This window comes from Electrona antarctica (assembly GCF_951216825.1).
Source record: "Electrona antarctica genome assembly, chromosome: 6".
Lineage (NCBI taxonomy): Eukaryota > Metazoa > Chordata > Actinopteri > Myctophiformes > Myctophidae > Electrona > Electrona antarctica.
The window spans coordinates 17,542,554-17,561,230 of record NC_136811.1 but is presented as its reverse complement, the minus strand read 5'-3'; the positions used below and the strand labels follow the sequence as shown (position 1 = coordinate 17,561,230).

Genomic DNA, 18,677 nt, shown 5'->3' with positions numbered 1-18,677 from the left:
ATCGTTGAAAACAGGATTGCGGTGAAGGAAAACAAACGTAATCCATTCCTCATCATCACACTGGCATGCATTAATGTACTTGATACGGCGTGACAACAGTCACTGACCTTGGATGGCTGGCTTGAATGTTTATCCTAGAATGATAAACTGTCCATGGTCTCTAGGGTTCCTTTTTTGAGTGGTGCAACCACTCCTACAACTGGCTTTGTTAGTTTACGTGTCTGTCTGTCTGTCTGTTCGTACCAAAAAATGAGCATGGTTGCTATGGTCACCCAGTTCACACGGGTGTGATTTCATTACATCAGACATTACGTCAGACCACAGCTGATCAGTCTATATAAGACCTTACACCACTCAGTTCACACGGGTGTGATTTTTATTTCTACTTATTTTGTGATCCACCTGTGGAACACACTTGTGTGAAGTGAGGGGTGCCTCACTCCTTTTAATCAAACATTGTACTCTAAAAACGTCCATAGACTTGGCTCAGACTACTCTATTTTTGTTTAAAGTGCCCTAAACAAACATAGACTTGGCTGCCATTTGACATGATTTCCGAAAGGCAGGGGCTAGCGCTCCTCGAAAATCTGCATGGTTTGTTTGTTGAGAAAGGAGTGAGTGAGGTAATGTCACAATACTGCATGGATTTGAGCCTGTACTTCAAGGCTGCAGTCTTTCCAGGTGAAGCACCAGGGACATTGCTTTTATGCCTTATATCTATGCTCCTAAATATCAGATACTGTTATAAGTGGAATAACTCTTGAGAGTGTACAAATGTTTACATCTCAGAGTTACAGATCAGTAAGGGTTCATTTGCTTCCTAACTATCCTAACCCTGTACCCGTTGAACTGCAAAGGTGAAAGCCTGCATAAAAAAAAGTTTCACCTCACTTTTACCTGTAACTGTGTTCTGACAATAAAGCTGATTGATTGATTGATTGATTGATTGATTGATTGATTGATTCATTCATTCATTCATTGAACTATTTACCCTCCGGTTCCCAGACCTCACTTTGAGAACCACTGTCATACTGTAAATAGTAAATACATAACTATTAAACTAATTTATACTTACTGTAGTTGTAACTACGCATTCACGGAAACATAATGTGTAGAATGTTGTCTGCCTGAGGCCTAGTTCACACCTACACAACAAATGTTTGGTCCGTGTGTGATGCCTGATTGCTTTTTGATTGCTGCTCCCATTCATTTTCAATGGGAGTCACATGGTTTGACCAAACATTTTTGTTTGATGAGGGGGGAGCAATCATTAATCAGCGATCAAACACAAATGTTTGATCAAACCATGTGACTCCCATTGGAAAAGCATTGTGGTGGCCCAAAAAAACAAAAAAACGACCAAACATTGCTTGATTGGTGTTTGGTACGTGTGAATGAGGCCTAAGGCCTAGTTCACACCTACACAACAAATGTTTGGTCCGTGTGTGATGCCTGATTGCTTTTTGATTGCTGCTCCAATTCATTTTCAATGAGAGTCACATGGTTTGACCAAACATTTTTGTTTGATGAGGGGGGAGCAATCATTAATCAGCGATCAAACACAAATGTTTGATCAAACCATGTGACTCCCATTGGAAAAGCATTGTGGTGGCCCAAAAAAACAAAAAAACGACCAAACATTGCTTGATTGGTGTTTGGTACGTGTGAATGAGGCCTAAGAGGTTCTTGTTTTTCCAGAAACATGTAAGTGTATGGGCTCTGCAGGCTGTTGTCTTGTTTTTCCAGAAACATGTAAGTGTATGGGCTCTGCAGGCTGTTGTCTTGTTTTTCAGAAACATGTAAGTGTATGGGCTCTGCAGTCTGTTGTCTTGTTTTTCCAGAAACATGTAAGTGTATGGGCTCTGCAGTCTGTTGTCTTGTTTTTCAGAAACATGTAAGTGTATGGGCTCTGCAGTCTGTTGTCTTGGTTACAGAAAGATCATCCATTTGGTGATGTTTGGTCTAGTGCTGACTGCCAGAGTGAGGCCGCAGTAAATACATGTTGTGTTGAGGCGTAAGCATGTAAGTAAGCGTGTTTAATGCAAGGCACATTTATTTGTATAGCACATTTCAACAACAAAGCAATGTGCTTTACATGAAACATGAAGCATATAGTCAAGTGGTATATGAAATATGATTAAAGGGCCACATTCAGGCAGATCAGAGGTGGACAATAACATAAAGGGGTCTTTGTGAAGGGGGGTGGACTGTTTCTTATGGTGTTGTTTTGAACTTGTTTTTCTCCCCAGCTGAGCTAAAGGGCCCATATTGCAAGGACATCTCAGCTCCTCTACAGGCCTTTAGATAAACTGAGGAAAAACATTCACTTCCAAGGTGATGGTTTCTTTATTGTATCATGTAGTCACTTAACATTCAGTTAATCACTATGGCTTTTGGGTCTCTGTTATAGAGGGTATGCGCGTGACATCATCATCAAACCAGGAAGTTATGCAGGAACGCCTACTGAGTGGCAAAAAACTACTTTCCTGGCCTTGACAGCCCATACATCCACACAGACAAGTCCTATCTGATTGCATTAAACAACATTAAACAATGTTAAACTCACTTTGCCTGTTGCTTTGCCACTCGATGTGCCATTCACTTTAAGCATGCGCATACCCTCTATTGACATGAATGACTAAACCCTTTTACTATGCGACACAAAAACCTATAAAAGTAAGACAAATTAGTATAATGTTGTGCAATCAATACAATATTTTCATGATTAGCTGCATAAAACACCTTAATACCATTGTGACACATGCAGGTCAAGTGCATGGCAGTAACGTCCTGCATTTGCAGGTGGAAATGTGGCTACATGTTCTAAACAGGTGATGATGGATGTGTGAAACTAAAAGCATGTGGTTTAACACCTTTGTGAAGGGAACTTTAAGTGTGACTGTATACACTACCATTTTGGTCTCATAAGCTGCTGACATGACTTGGAAAAAAGCTGAGAAAAACACATTAACCACCTTATGAAATGGTGTGGATGATGCCGGGGGTAGTGAAGCAGGTGAGGGGAATTGGGAAGAAGGAAGTGAGGGCAGCTACTACGTTGACATTAAGTTTAACCTCATGCGTGATGTGAATAAGTAGATACGTTTGTTTGTTTTCTCCTTTTTCACATCGCAATTTAAAGATGGAGTGCCACGATTCTTTTCCACCCTAAAACATGATCATCAGGTATAATTACAATATAAGGGGGAAGAACTTTTTCCAAAAAGTGTACAGTATTTGTTAAAATCATGCTTTTATGTGGACACGCCCACCAGTTAATTAAGTATGCCTGGTTTGCCTGGTGGGTGGTGATGGGTGGTGATGCACCTGAACTGAAGCCGCACCCACAGCTGTAGTTGTATGATAAAAGGGGGAGAGGTTAGGGCTGATAGTGTGGTGTCACTATATTACTGTTTATTTCATTGGCCCGTTTGACTGTCAAGGGTTCAGCCTCCAGGAAGAAACCCTAAATAGTTAGTTAAGTTAATACACCATTGCACATAAAAACAACTCCAGGGTGTCTAATGAAGTACTGTCACCTCATAGACACATGAAAAACTGGAAAAATACAAAAATTGTGGCACTCCATCTTTAACATGTGAGCATGCAGATCGACAGAATGTTTGCTTAAAGGGCATGCAACCTTGCAACTACTCTTCAGCTACTTGCGGGGGAGGCCATGTGGAGGCTTCTTCTCCCCTCCTTCAAGTGGGGTATCACAGACAGTGCCCACTAGGAATGTGGGGATCCACTATAGACCGAGGAACAAGTGATGACCAGCCAGGATTCATTCTGAGCCATGATCCCCGTCACCAGGCAGCAGCACTTCACTGGATCAGCCTGAGTATGTAACCGTGTAGCTGGTCTGAGAAGGCCTGCAGAGAGAACTTATCCTGCACCCTCCTCCGCCCAGCTTGCCCCATGTCCGTGCGGAGCTGAGGCTCGCTGAGCAGCCTCGCCATGGCCTCGGAGAAGGCCTCCGGTGTGGGCTCGCACAGGAACCCTGTCTCCCTGTCCACCACGCTCTCCAGGGGTCCTCCGGAGTTTGCGGCGATCACGGGGCAGCGGCAGTACATGGCTTCCACGGGAACGATGCCGAAGTGTTCCCCGCTTGGGGTGTACAGCACGGCCGTGCAGCCTCGCAGCAGCGCCACCTTCTGGGAGTCGGAGGGGGAGCGTAGGAAGGTGACGCAGCCATCCAGGCCTAGCCGTACTGCCAGCTCCCTCAGCTCTGCATAGTGGCGGACGTTCTCGGCGACCCGGTCGTCGTACCCCCCTGCCACCACCAGGTGGACGCCTGTTCTCTGGCCCATGGGCAGCCTCTCCCTCAGGGCGGCCAGGGCTTCGAGGGCCAGCCCCAGGTTCTTCTTGCGTTCGTAGCGGTTGAGTGAGAGGAATGTGCAGGTGGTTCCCTCGGGGAGAAAGCCTTCAAAGCCCCTCGCCTCAGTGGAGGGCAAGTCGAAGGTGTCGGTGTTGAGCGAAGGATAAAGGACGTCCGTCTGGACTCCTCCGAGACTACGGAAGGTCTCCCTGAACACCCCTGCGGTGAACCGGCTGTTGACCAGGACTACGTCAGCCATGCCGGTGGTGCGTTCCTCGAGCCAGTCGATAGGGGCGCGGTACATCTTCTTCAGGGTCGACCTCCTCTGAGTCAGCAGCCGGTCAGGGAAGTGACAGTAGAACAGTACCTTCCTCTTGTGACGGGCCAGCCTCAGAACGGGGATGCACGCCGACACCTGATCGCAGAAGATGACGTCGTATTCGACCCCGCTGAAGATCAGACAGAGAGCCACGTAAACCATTCGTAGGTAGGCACACGGGGCATGCAAGTATCCCCACACTCTGGTGGGTAGCCAGTCGCCCACACACACCACAGGCAGGTCGGGGTCCAGGGTTTCAGGGAAGCAGTGCGCGGGGTCGTGGTGTGCCGTCCAGATCTGGACGCTACAGCCCTGGGACTTCAGAGCAACCGCTGCGTCGACCACCAACCTCTCTGCTCCACCTATGCCCAGGTCTGGGTGGAGGAACACCACCCGTGCCATTCTTTATGTGTTAGCAAGGTGTGGAAGTTCCTAAACAGACTGTTGCTCCTAGTATCACTTACAGGAGTGACCTGCCATCTTCTGGCGGCTACATATACTGTACTTATGTCTTTCAATTTTAGGACTAATAGCCCCAAAATAAAAAATGTAATGTAAATGTATCTCTTCTTTATAAATCCAGTCATATCTCTGTCTGTCTGTCTCTCAATCGACTTCGCTGATTGGTTCAAAGTTCAAACACATGTGACGTCACCTTAGTTATGCCCATATATGTAGATCCCCAAACTTTTACATGAATGTCATAGACCGGCCTCCAAGTCCTCAAGACAACTGAAATAATAGTAGGCCTACTGCACTACTATAGGCCACATCAAGATTAAATGTAACTCTATTTGATAAAGCTGATGTTGTCTGTGTGTCTGGACAAATGTGTCACAGTGAAGTTAAAGCAATATGGGGTAATTATAATGTGTGCACCCCAGACCGTTTTTTAAGTTGTTTGAATATTAGATCAGACACCCTCCTATATTAAGGCCATTCAACTTCAATCTCCATTTTAATCATGTTTAATAGACTAATTTAAAACACACGTCCCTGTTTCTGGTGACTGAATGATATCAAATCATTTAAGCCTATTGAAGTTTCTGAGTGTTTTTAAATGGCCATGAGTATAGGCCTTAGGCCTATAATTTGTAAGGACGCCTTTGATCCCTGTGTTGGCTGTGTACACTGCCATGTGACCAAAAGACAATTTATTGGACTGTAAACATAATAGCAATGCATGCCTGAAGTGTATTTATTGACATTATGACACTTTTACTCTCGTGCTTGTTTGTTGGCGCTGCCATCAATTTGGTGTGAACATGCATATCAACAGAACTGAACTTGCAGACAAAAGTAGAAACATTAGAAAGATGATACTAACTAAAAAGCAGAACGTAATGTTCTGCAATCCACTTTGCTCTATGGCTTTAGTTTCTTTACTTTTTTGCACATAGTTTGCGTCATAAATAATCCTGTGTTCAGATCACATAACTCTATGGTTCAGATGGGTTAATATTAATAACCACAAGGTGGCAGTAAAGTCCAAGGAAGGGTATTGGCTGCCGCCTGCAACAGTCTGCCCAGCTGTTCCAAACCATTTACCCCCACAAAAGCAATAGGCCTACATTAAAACAATAATTTCTTCCTTCCTCTAACATTCCATTGATCTTTTTGCTAAATTGCAACTGTCAATGAACAGTACCTGATTTATATCAACCCATTAAGGCTTTAAAAAAAATAAGGGTTTGTCAGTGGTTCTCATCCTTTTCATGTCAAGCCGGACTCACAATTATATGTATTTGGCCACAGATTAGAACCCCATTTCAAAATATGTTGTTCCAGGGACACCCAGAAGCAAAGATTTTAGTTAAAAACGTTCGCTGGGAAAGAATATATATTCAAAGATTTGCACATTTTCACGATTTTTCAAAAATATCTGCTATTTTTCAATAGCTAAAGTTTAAAATAATGGTTAAAAGCTTAGGTGACTACTTTCATCCTATCAATAAAAGCAGAAAAAGCAACAAAAAAAATCGTAAAGAAAGAAAAGCTTAAGTGACACAACCCTACAGTCTGTGACACACGTGTTCCAGGTCTTAATGGGTTTAAAGGTGATGTACGTGATATTTGTTGGTTAAAATAAATGTTAAGTAGCTGTGTTCTAGGACACAACAAAAAACATTTTAACAGCTTAAATTTGATCATTTTCCAGTTCCAATTTTGTCTGCATAACAGAAGAACCCTGAAAATGTATTTTTTCTGTCTATTGTAGAGATGGAGATTGCAGTCATCAAATATTTAAGGTGACAAAAGGCTCATGAGGCAGAAGCACTGAATTTGAGCTTTAAAAAAAGATACCTGAATATCCCTAGCCTTGGAAAAAAATACACAAATTTGAAAAACAAAATGTGTATTTATTCAGAACAATACAGATACATGAACTTGCCACAGATCTAAGTAATACGGTACAATCGCATAACAGTGCTTACGTTGAAAATGTCATCCAAAACCATGGCAGTCGCTAACCTAAGAATATTATATTACTGCCAGTGAACACATATATATAAACCTCTTTGGACATGTAGAAACACTTATTAAATTTATCCAAACACTTTTCAGATCCCGGATCCTTTGATTGTTTCCTTGTTCTTCCGTACCTCCTCCAGTTTCTTGTCCTGTAAAGAAAATCACAATGTACAGTATTTATTCACTCGTTTGACTTAAGCTACGGTCGCACCTAACTTTGTGGCTGCCTTTGTGCAATGGTCTTGGGAACGGATTGTTTAGTTGGCATTGCACGGCATTCCATGTGTTTATGCTTCCTATACTCCAGGGCACCTCAAGTAGAAAAATAAAATATCTATTGTGCAGTTCCTGCTTTTCCCTCTCTGTCCAATCAAATGAATCGAAGGCGGACCGGCCTAGTAACGTCAAATAAGAAGGCGCTACAAGCTACTACATTTTTTAGGCTATGCTAAATAGGCAGCCGAGCACAACCAGAATTTTTCTTTTTTTGATATTAAAATGAGTACTGCAACACATTTACCAAACTTTTCTTCTAATGAAATGAAACTAAACATAAATAAAGTGTTTGTTCGATTGATTGATGGGGGTAGCAGAGGAACTGTAGTGTATGACTGCTATCAGAAATTAATATAAAGAAAGATTTCCTTTAAGATCCTTTGATCTGCAAGTGTTGAGATTCTGTACAGAGCTGGAATTTTGTTCAGGACCAACTGACCAAAACATTTTCCTTCTATTACAAAAGAAAAGAAATAGGATGTAGCCTCTTGCAATATGGCAAAATATTTTGTTTTCGATCTTATTTCCATATAACGTAAATAGGGTGAGAAGACGTCTACCTTCTCCTTGAATTTCTCGTCGAGTGCCGCCATGCGTGCCTCACGGTTCTCTTTGTTGGCTTTCATCTTCTGGTTGAGCTTGTCTTCCATGGTCTTGCTGAAGTTGTCGTTCTCCTCCACGGCCTTCTGGACCACTTGCTTGTCGTGCTCTCGTTTCTCAGCCAGCTGCTTCAGAACCTCGGCCTCCTGGGTCTGGAGAGGAATGAAATAAAGTCAACTCAGTGTGACCTCTTCGGGCTTTAAAACATCTACACATTTATATGTTTATATTTATAATGATTACATTCACCACAACTTTAATGTTTCAGTGAACTGGTGTCATTTTGGACAATAAACGTGAATGTTCAACTGGTAAAATAGCATAGGATAAAAAAATGGGAGATCCGGGCACTTGACTTCGACCACAACGGTCAGGGCTAAGAGGAAGGTTGCTGGTGGTCGAAACATGTTGTTGTATTAAATTGCGGCTGCTACCTCTTATAAATTTGTCTGATCCAGGAGCATCTTTTACTATTTTAACTCAACTATGTTGACTTTTATGTCTTCCGGAAGTTCGGGTGAGCATCTAGTTGCCTTGTTCTTTCTGTAAAAGATCATAGCTGTGTGTGTTGTTGTCACAAGTGTAAGAATTTCAGCCCATCATCGGTCAGACTCTAGCAGTAAACTACACTTCTCATCTGTGTGCTACAGCAGGGCTTCCCAAACGTTTTAGCTCGAGACCCAAAAGAAAAGTTTCTCCAGTTCCCAAACCGGGGAAAAGGATTTCATAAATAAATAGAAAAATCAATCACTTTTCATAAATTAGGAGGAAAAAAAGAACTTAGCAAATCCACAAGCTCACAATGCTTCATGTTTGCTTTTTCTACTTATTTATGAAATAATTTTGAAAATGTGTGAATAAAATGTAGGCCATTTTGGAAAATCTTCTAAAATAACAGTAATTGAAAACAAAAGGTAGGAAACAAAAAGTGCTTGTGGCCCACAAAAATGTGTCTGCGAACAGTGTCGTGCCTCTTAATTCATGAACTGCATCTCGCCATTGGTCCACTTATGGAAACATACCTTGCGCCTCTCCTCTGCAGCCTCCAGTTTCCTCTGGATCTCCTCCAGGGAGCTTTCCTTCTTCTTGGGTGGGGAAAAGGGAAGCTCGTCTTCTTTCTTTCCCTTCACGTGTGCAGTGGAAGGGCTGAGGATGACCTCGAAGGCTTGGCCAGAGGCGCGCTTGTTCAGCTCCTTGACTTGGAGGATGTGTGCGTCTGCGTTACAAGCACAACGGAGAGCCAAATTAACGAAACGTTTAGCCAAAGTGTGCTCTCACTAATGGTGGCTATGTGACAGTGTGGAATGCACCAATTGCATTGTGGTTAGTGTATGCAAAGTGCAAGCATTTTATTCAGTCACTTGAATTGTGCAGTATATAATTATATGCGGGGCCACTGATGTGACTACACAGTATTTGTTGCCATGCCACTATTTAGTGTACCCATTGGTTAAAATAGGCAACAATTTTTAAAATAGATACAATAATGTGCATATACATATGTATATATACAAACTAATACATACTATTACTATTTTGAAAAACATTTTTGAATAGTATAACTGGCCGATTTACATCGACACGTTGTGAGCTTGTAGATTAGATATTTTAAATATTCAAAAATGTTTTTCAAAATAGTAAAAATAAAAAGCAAAGAAGTTTAGGGATAAGGGGTTTAACATGGAAAATAGAGCCCTTAGACCACAGTAGATGCACACGTCACATTATAGGTTGTTAAACAAACAGCTGGTTAGTCTACAAACATGAAGGTGCACCAATTCCTTGTACAAAAACAATATTGTTTCTATCGGGCAGAAACCTTTTTTTTCCATGAATTAATGCTGAACTAGTCACTTTTTTCAAATAAAATGGCCTACTCGATCACACTAGTACAGTGTCACACAAAAGTATCAAAAGTAGGCGTTCTACAAGTTCAAATCGTGATGTGAAGTGACGCATTTTGAGCTTGTCGAGCTTCTACTTTTGCTATTTTTTATTTAATTTTTATCCCGAACAGTTACTTTGGAGTTACTTTGGAGTCCACCCGACAGACGATATAAATGATATCCTCGTGATATGCATGTTATATAATATGTATTGTAAGCTAAAATGTTATCTGCTTTTGTCTGTACAGGCCTCTCTTTATGACCTCACCCACCTTGAGATGCCATTTCAGCAGAATTGTTTCCGTTGTACCTAGGAAGAAAGTTTGAAAAAGGGATCAGTCTACCATCAAGCTACACAAAAAACATGCTATCTCAGAGTGACTAAGGATTGAAGGTCTTTCACTCTGTGTGTACACAGTCACAGAATGATAGACGGCAGGGATACGCACTACGCAGTCAAACAATATCACCACCTCTTTCAAAAGATAGAAGATACCTATCAAGACCACTTCCTCACGCTACTAGAACAGCCTTCCCCCACCCTCCCAGGCAGTTAGGCTCATAAACAACCCCACATTTATCCTCACTGACTGACCCCTGAGGTTGGGGGTTGGGACTACTCCACCCTCCCCCATTTGCTGGCACCAGAATCAATGGGTTGCATCTGTCTAATTTTGGGAGCACGAATGTGCACATCAAATTAAATGAAAAATCCGACCACGATTCCTTTTCCAAATATGTTGGTCACAAACAGAGAGCCAAAAACATAACCTATTTGGCAGAGGCAATAAAAAAGGTAAATCGCAGTGCACACAAACACGCAACAAAGGAGTTACGTCGGTTACTCGGTTGTAGGTTTTTGTCTGTCGATGCTGATAGACAAAAGACAAGTCATGCACACCCAGTGTTGTCTTAGCTGCTGTATCATTATATAAGTGATGCCCAGGTCATGGGAAAAGTCTCAGTGTTGCTAAGCAATGTGCATCATGCATGTTTATGCAGTATGCACACACTGCTTCCAAACTATTTTACAATAAAAATGTGAATATCTAGCCTTTTGTAAAAAAAATCTCATAAGATGATTAGCCACTTAAATATTGTTGCACATGCATGGTAACATAACGTGTTATCCAACTTATCCCTTCTTTTCTTTCTTTTTTTTTTCTTTTTTCTTTTTTAACTATTTTGACATCGACAGGCTGTGGGCTGTTTGAGCTTTTTTTCCCTCGGCACTGGCAAAAATAAGGCCGTACATATCTGACTGTACCTGTGCTGTTTACATTTCTGACTAATTAAGTATTCAAACACAGCAGGACACACCAAATTAAACCTATCTTTAACCTCAAGTTGTTGTAACTATAGCATAAAACTACCTGATACCCACTTCACTTCACTTGTGATACTCACACTACTAAGCTCAATAAAATCACTAATACATGAAGGAAGGGGGGAAGCCTAAATGCGAAAAAGTGTTTTCATATGTAGTTCATATGTAGCCTACTGATCCGTCATGGCTGCTGTAACATCAACCTACGTAAAATAATTAGTAGTACTGATTCTTTCTTTGAAACATGGTGTGGCACTGTGGCTCGTCTCATAGTATCCCTTTCTTCCCAAAATGTTTAAACAAAGAGAAGAAACCCAGTTTCTTCTGCTAAAACAAATTCACCCACCTGCAGCAAAGCTGTGGTTGTTTGTTGTTTCCACCTCGTTTCAAAAACGCGCCCGGACAAAAGAAGAAAGCCCGCTGTCAAGTTGATTCCGTCCCGAAAAAGAGCAGATCTACAAGCTATCACGTCGTCGCACGCGACGCGTTGATAGCTTGTAGATCTGCTCTTTTTTTGGCAAGCGAACCACTGTCCACTCCCACTACGATGGAGTCGTGTAGGCGTGTAGCCTATATAAACTAAACCTAAAGCTGTCAAATTCAAGATTTTATATGCGTTTTAGAAACCTAAACCACGAAAAAGATTCAAATCGTCGAGTTTAAAAACGAATTAGATAATACTTTAATGAGTTTTAGTACGGTTAGCTAACACATGGTAGAATAGATGCAAATGTGCTCGCATGGTTGTTTTTCTTTATAACCTTCACTTCTTCAAATCAAATTTAAGCCTAAATTCGACCAACTGTTTAATAACCTTTTTTCAGTTCGGTTATTCCACATATTAATCGATGTGTTGTTAAGTTAAACTCACGGTTTCAAAGAGCTCTGTATTGAGTTTGTGCTTGAAATGTACTGTAATTCTGCAAACTGTTAATAAATTCTTCAATCAATCAATCAATCAAACTCTGCATTGTCACAAAATGTGCTCGTTTTTACCAGCAACAATTTTTCATCATAGTGTCCAAAATTCGACCAGGATGGGTTAATAACTTGTAATAGTTTCGTTGTTCCACATATTAGTCGGTGTTTTGTAAAGTTACTCACGGTTTTAAATGCTCTGGTGTTGTTATTGTTGTCGTTTTTTGGGACAGGTCGTCTCTTCTGTCAGTCGGTGTGTGTTTTCCAGTGTGTTATTGTATTGTGTGTGAACTCAACTGAATGTGATGAATGTGTGTGTGCGGCTGTGCGCCAGCCTGCCCTTGCCCTGCAGCATCCACTTTCGCGGCAAAAACCGACTGAAGCGTGACGTCACGGCTACTTCTTCTCAGCCATTGGTCTGAATCAGGCAGTGGCGGGTATGACCCGCCCCACCCCCACAAAACTTGTTGTACCATGTGTTGTGTGTGTGACGTGGTGTGGAGGAAACTACTAGTACAAATTATCCAGCATGGAGGACTTGAGTGAGTGAGTGCTGCTGTTTGAAGAAACGAACATTGTGAATTTGCAGAATGGGTACAGTTCAAGGATCTGCCAGGATAAAAGAGGATAAAACCAGAAAAAGCACTAAGACTTCTTGTTTACATAAGACCGATATAAGAGCCCTCCATTTTCAATTAATCAATACACTTCTATGCAAAAAAAAAAAAAATCATATTTCTATGCGTGTAGTGTATTAAGCTCAGAATTAGTGTCCATGCCTGCTTGGCTTCTCAGTGAATGCCGTAGATCAGACTTACACAATTCATTATTACCCCAACCAAAAACGTAGTTATATTGTCATTGTTGTGGATGGAGCATTTCCACACCTGAAACCAGGCTAGTCTTTTTTTAAGTGGTGGCACTGGTGACCCTTTTTCTGGTCATCTTTACCCTTAAAGCTCATACCTTTCATTATAAATATAAACCATATCCTTCAGATTTCATAATTCACTCAAAATGAAATATCTTCAGAAATTAATACGTAAAGTACACTTTGCTGCTTTCAAGTACTTTTGTACTTTTACTTAAGTCAAACAGAGTAGTTCTACATTGTGGTATTGCTGATTGTCTCCACCAGGCCGAAGGCATGGGGAGAGAGTATGTTTTGCACTCCGTCCGTCCGTGTGTCCGTGTGGCCGTGTGTCCGTCCGTCCGTCTGTGAACAGCTAATCTCTGGCACCGTTGGCTTGATCGTAGCCATACTCTGCAGTCTGCACACACACTCCCTGAAATAACCTCTGCCCCAAAGTTTTCACATTGGCCTGTTATAGCGCCACCAGGAGGCCGCTTTGTGCAAAACAAATGTTTTGACAGTACACCTACAGATTTTGTCCAAACATCACGCAAATTGGTACACAGTCTCTCTAGAGCCATTCAACGAAACGGGTCTTTCAGATTTTTCAGACTCCATCCTGATTGGCTAAGATTGGCTTCCAAAGTTCGCAGGAGTGCTCCGTTTCAAACAAAATGCTGCAAATCATGAACACATCGTGTGATTTCTGTGAAATTGTGCACGCACAATACCACTAGGCCGAGGAAGAAATGCCACTTGAATATTTTCAACTCAGCCTCATGGTGGCGCTATAACTGACCGATTTGTGTTTTTACATGCTCTCCAGTCATGTGATCATGTGATTTGTTTGATTTCTCATAATTATCCATCCTGATTGGCTACGATTGGCTTCTAAAGTTTTCAGGAGTAGCCGTTTTGTACCCGTTTTGTACAAATCGCCACAACTCCTCAATACAGTGTCCGATTGCAGTGAAACTGTGCATGCCTATTCCCACTAGGCTGAGGAAGAAATGCCACTTGACAGTTTTCAAATCAGCCTCATGGTGGCGCTACAACAGGCCAAGTCACTCTCTCACACACACACACACACACACACACACACACACACACACACACACACAACACAAAACAAACATGATTATATTACTCCTAAACATTTTGCCAAACATCACACACACTCCTATCCTCCTGGTGGAGACCTGTTCCCAGAAGGGCACTTTTTCTTGTTTACTAGAAAACAACACAGTAAACAACTACTTGTTTACTTAAGAATAGAAATAGAATCCAGTGGGCCGGGGTCGCAGGCCAGGAGCATGGTAGAGTCATGCAGTAGCTGGTAAGGCCACAGATGGGTGGGTGGACATTAGGATGTATCTTACTGTAATTATGCCGCCTCTAATCTCAGCCACCATATGCCTCTGTGGGCCAAACTCCCACTGCTAGTGAGTCAAACATTAATAATACACGGCTGGATAAACCCAAATTTACTTTGTCGCAGGAAGTGTTGCTCAAGTTAGAATTCATAAACCTATGTCTTGGATCAAGATAATGTCTCTATGTACCAAATTACACTTTATATTTTCTATGGGACACCTTTGGTTGGTTGGATGGACATTTGATGCAAAGCAGTAGGCCTACTCTCCCAAAAAGGGAAAACTATCATTGAGCAGGTGATGCGCTTCATCTGACCATTGGAACTCATGTGGTATACTAACTAGGACCACTTAACCCATTCAGGCCTGACGTCGAAATTTAAAAAAAAAAAGTTTTCTAAATCATGACAATTTTCGGAAAGATTTGAGGCACATTTTAACGATTTTTCAAAAATAGCAGACCTACAAGTTCATAGCGCGCCACTCGGTGGCGCGCTATGAGCTTGTAGATCTGCTATTTTTCAATAGCTAAATTATAACATAATGTTTAAAACGCTAACGCTAACGTGACATGGATGCGTTCCAGGTATCAATGGATTAAACCCTGGTTGGCCGTAGTGCCTCAGGGCTCTATACTGGTGTATTTTCTGTTTTCTGGCTGAAAATAGCCTGCTATTTTCCAGCAAAAGCTTTCCCCACAATACAGATGCTGGGGTGATAACTAAGTGATTAAGGCCTGATTTATACGGCGTCATACATCAGTGTTGCACGACAAAAAAATAGACGATCTACAAGCTCACATCAGAATTTGCAACACGTACCTGGGTACGCTTCCTGCTGGGGATGCTGTGGGCACTGGGGGCGTGTTCTCTCCTCCACGTCATCAGTGCCCATACCCGAGGCGGGGTTGGCGAAAGGGCCTTTCTGTGTGGAGTTTGCATGTTCTCCCCGTGTCCCCTAGGGCCTAGGGTATGTACCCTCACAAAAAACATGCAGTAATCCTGGTCTCTAAACTACTTCCCCCTGGCCAGCTGGGGCGCCTGATGGGAGGGGAAAAGAACTGGTCAGAATAACGTGTTCCTTCCACGCGCTACGTCCGGCCGGGGAAACTCCCCCCTGTCAGGTGAAAAGAAGCAGCTTGGACTACTCATGCATAGAAGGAAGCATGAAGTCTGCCCAGGATTATTAATCCTGGGTCCTGCCAGGATTAATAATCCTGGGCGCTACACTTCCTCTGCCAACCTGAGTAGTCCAAGCTGCTTCTATCTAATCTAATGATTAGATAATTGACACTGGGTGAAAAACTTCGTTGCAAAATCGTGAGATCAAAAAATAAAAATAATTTGCTACGCGTAATGAGCTTGTAGATCTGCTATTCAGGGTGCATTTAGTTTAACCCATTCTGGACGGGAACCCCTTTTTGGGGTTCTTGTTGCTATCTATAGTATAGCAAACATCGGCCTCAGTCCTAAATGAGTTAAATGAGCCATGTGAGCCATGTCCTGGAATGCAGTATTCACAGAAACTTTCACAGAAATGCCCATAATAAAGAAAATCAATAAGATCATACACTTACTGAAACTAAATCAAGCATATTGTTTATATTTATGTAGCAACATTCAGACCACATTGCAGTTTAAATGGATTTACAGGGAATAAAATGAAAGAACAAACAGCATAAAATGCAAATTACTATGCCGTGGCATCAATGGGGGAAATACTGCCACCCTGTGTTGGATAAAGGCAAATAACAGATGCTGACAAGGATCTACATTAGTGTACTGTAGTCTCTAGAATCAAATATTTAATTTACATACACAAAGCAATAAGTATTTACATATTTGTAAAGATGATTTTCTTACATAGTCACAAAACATACAGCCTTAACAACTGGTTATTACGTTGTTGTTTTTTGTATAAAATATATTCAATACAAAAAGTATCTTTAAAAGGCTTTTTGATTGCATTGTACAACAAACTGACTGATTTATTCTCCTACATAATCACCCCTTTTCATTATTTATTCTTACTAAAGATTGGTTGATTATTCAGACTTTGTTAAATAGAAACAAGAACTATGAAAGCACACATTCATTTCCATGTACAGTATGTCACTAGTACATATACACATATTTATACATATTTATATGTACCATACGTCATCAATCTCCATCTTTGGCTGTAGGTGTTCTGCAGAGTGCTCAGTATAAGTTAATTGTCCTGCATACTTGAGGAGCAATCGCTTTATTGTAGGCAAAGAAGATAATTCCTGGAAACCTGCCATTTAAAGCCACAATCCGGAATTTATTTTAATTAATTTTAACCAATCTGTATAGTACAATATTTGAACACAATATAACTAGCACATCTGCAGTGGTTGGTGTCTGCTAGCTGGTTGAGAAGTAGTACTGCCTGAAAATCAGAAGGCCAATAACTCCCCTGGCCAAGGAGGGTTTCTGTCTTGAGTCAGCGGTCCCACGCACAAGACGCGGGTTCAAATCCCAATAAAGACACAAAACTCACCTATAAGTCCCTGGACGGTCAGGTAATTAAGTGAGAACACTGTAACTCCCTCCTCCTCTTGAAATTACGCTTGAATCTCTTCATCCCTCGAACCCACACTGACTGGCATGCAGTTCACAATAGACAGCTGTAGTGTACTGGGCACACATCCCAGGTTCAAGAGTGAGTATTTTGTACAGTAACTCTCTCTACAACTTGCAACAGTTCAGGCTAATTTGAGCTTAGTCCAGTTGCAAAGTTAGCAGATCAATCAAATCAAATGAAGTACCGGTACTTAAAGTCCCATTCTGGATCGTCCATGGCACAGAGATCACTTCTCCTCCACTATGAAGCCTGACTTCCCTCTGTACTGTCTCTGGAGGTGGAAGACAGCTCCTCTGAATCAGGTGACTGGGTTCCCCCCGGACCATCTGAGAGAAAACAAAGAAAGTGTCTTCATATTCTCGTGTGTGTGTGTGTGTGCGTGTGTGTGTGTGTGTGTGTGTGTGTGTGTGTGTGTGTGTGTGTGTGTGTGTGTGTGTGTGTGTGTGTGTGTTTCTCTTTTACTGCACAGTGCCATGCACAGTGCATTGTCAGATAAGGTAATACAAGGTTGTACAACATATTCACTAATTCACGCTAATGCAATGTATCCATTCGTAACAACCGATTTGGTTCCATTTGTACACGCTGTGAGGATATTGCAAGTGGACCTCCAAATAATTGGAGAAACACTAAGATTTTATTGATATGCCTGTTTTTTAAATCATGCAAAAAAAAAAAATCTTTAAAACCTTGACAAATTTGTTTTCATTGTGATACCAATATATGCTATAAGAACTTAAAGTATACTATAATGTTAGTTGATTGATGGATCATGCACGCGCATCTGACCACATAACGGCTGCTGTGTTAAGTGTTCAGATGGGTGGCCGGTGGGTGTGTTCTAATCTAGACTACAGTCACCTGACCTGTTAGAGTTAACTCAGCCAGTTTGACTGAGAGGTCCACTGGGTTGACCCCCGCCGGGGAGCCCAGGATGTCCGGCAGGGCGTTCCTACGACCGGCGCGGTCCGATGAGGCAAAGTCCAACATCACTGGCACCTCCGTCATCTCTGTGGTCCTTATCGGGCTGCAAGACAGAAGCAACAAAACACTGTCTTGATTTGGAGATAGATCGAACTAACGAACGGAACAAACGATTACTTCTGAGGGGAAATTAAGGTGTCCTTCATTTGTAACACTCACAGTGGATTATACAGAGTAGTAGCCCAAGGCTGTTCCCATCTCTCTCTCTCTCTCTCTCTCTCTCTCTCTCTCTCTCTCTCTCTCTCTCTCTCTCTCTGTCTAGCAGTATGTTAACCTGCTTGTCCATGCAGTATTAATGTCCTGCTGCCTTCAGTCCACATTCATCCAGCAGATACAGTACTGTACTGTCCGTAGCTCTACCCAACTCAACTCATCATGATGATCTGTCACTTTGGCTCATGTTCCTCTCACTGATGATGCTCACATTTTAAAATCCAACATTTTAGGACTAAAATGTAAAGTGCTTGCTCTTTGCTTATGACAGACAGACAGACAGATATTAAAATCTTTATAAGCCGATTCGGGTCCATAGAAATAGACCTGTATACACACACACACACACACACACACACACACACACGCTACTGTGCATGTGCACATGTCAGACATGCTACACACAGTATTAACAATTAAGGTCTAGATACAGAAATCTTGACCTTTTTAACAGTGGACACTGGACAGCATAAACATTCTAAATGGGTTGATTTCCTCTTGCAGTGTGTTTGTGAACATCAGTATCAT

General features: G+C 41.8%; 2 protein-coding genes across 3 annotated transcripts; both read right to left on the bottom strand.

The window, feature by feature from the left end:
- Nucleotides 1-3,827: 3,827 nt before the first annotated feature.
- On the bottom strand, nucleotides 3,828-5,042 carry LOC306924626 (alpha-1,3/1,6-mannosyltransferase ALG2-like; the record flags this gene model as incomplete). Its single annotated transcript, XM_079503203.1, has 1 exon — nucleotides 3,828-5,042. One exon carries the CDS (start codon nucleotides 5,040-5,042, stop codon nucleotides 3,828-3,830), a length of 1,215 nt encoding a protein of 404 aa, XP_079359329.1.
- Nucleotides 5,043-6,979: 1,937 nt separating this feature from the next.
- On the bottom strand, nucleotides 6,980-12,461 carry LOC306925247 (stathmin-like). Of its 2 annotated transcripts, none has more exons than XM_079503972.1 (5): nucleotides 12,306-12,461; nucleotides 10,147-10,184; nucleotides 9,011-9,204; nucleotides 7,949-8,140; nucleotides 6,980-7,261 (listed from the first exon to the last, which is right to left on the bottom strand). In XM_079503972.1, exons 2-5 carry the CDS (start codon nucleotides 10,157-10,159, stop codon nucleotides 7,202-7,204), a joined length of 459 nt encoding a protein of 152 aa, XP_079360098.1. In that variant the 5' UTR covers nucleotides 10,160-10,184; nucleotides 12,306-12,461; the 3' UTR covers nucleotides 6,980-7,201. The 2 variants fall into 2 exon arrangements, with proteins under 2 accessions (XP_079360098.1, XP_079360099.1); XM_079503973.1 differs by lacking the exon at nucleotides 12,306-12,461 and adding an exon at nucleotides 11,548-11,663.
- Nucleotides 12,462-18,677: the final 6,216 nt, after the last annotated feature.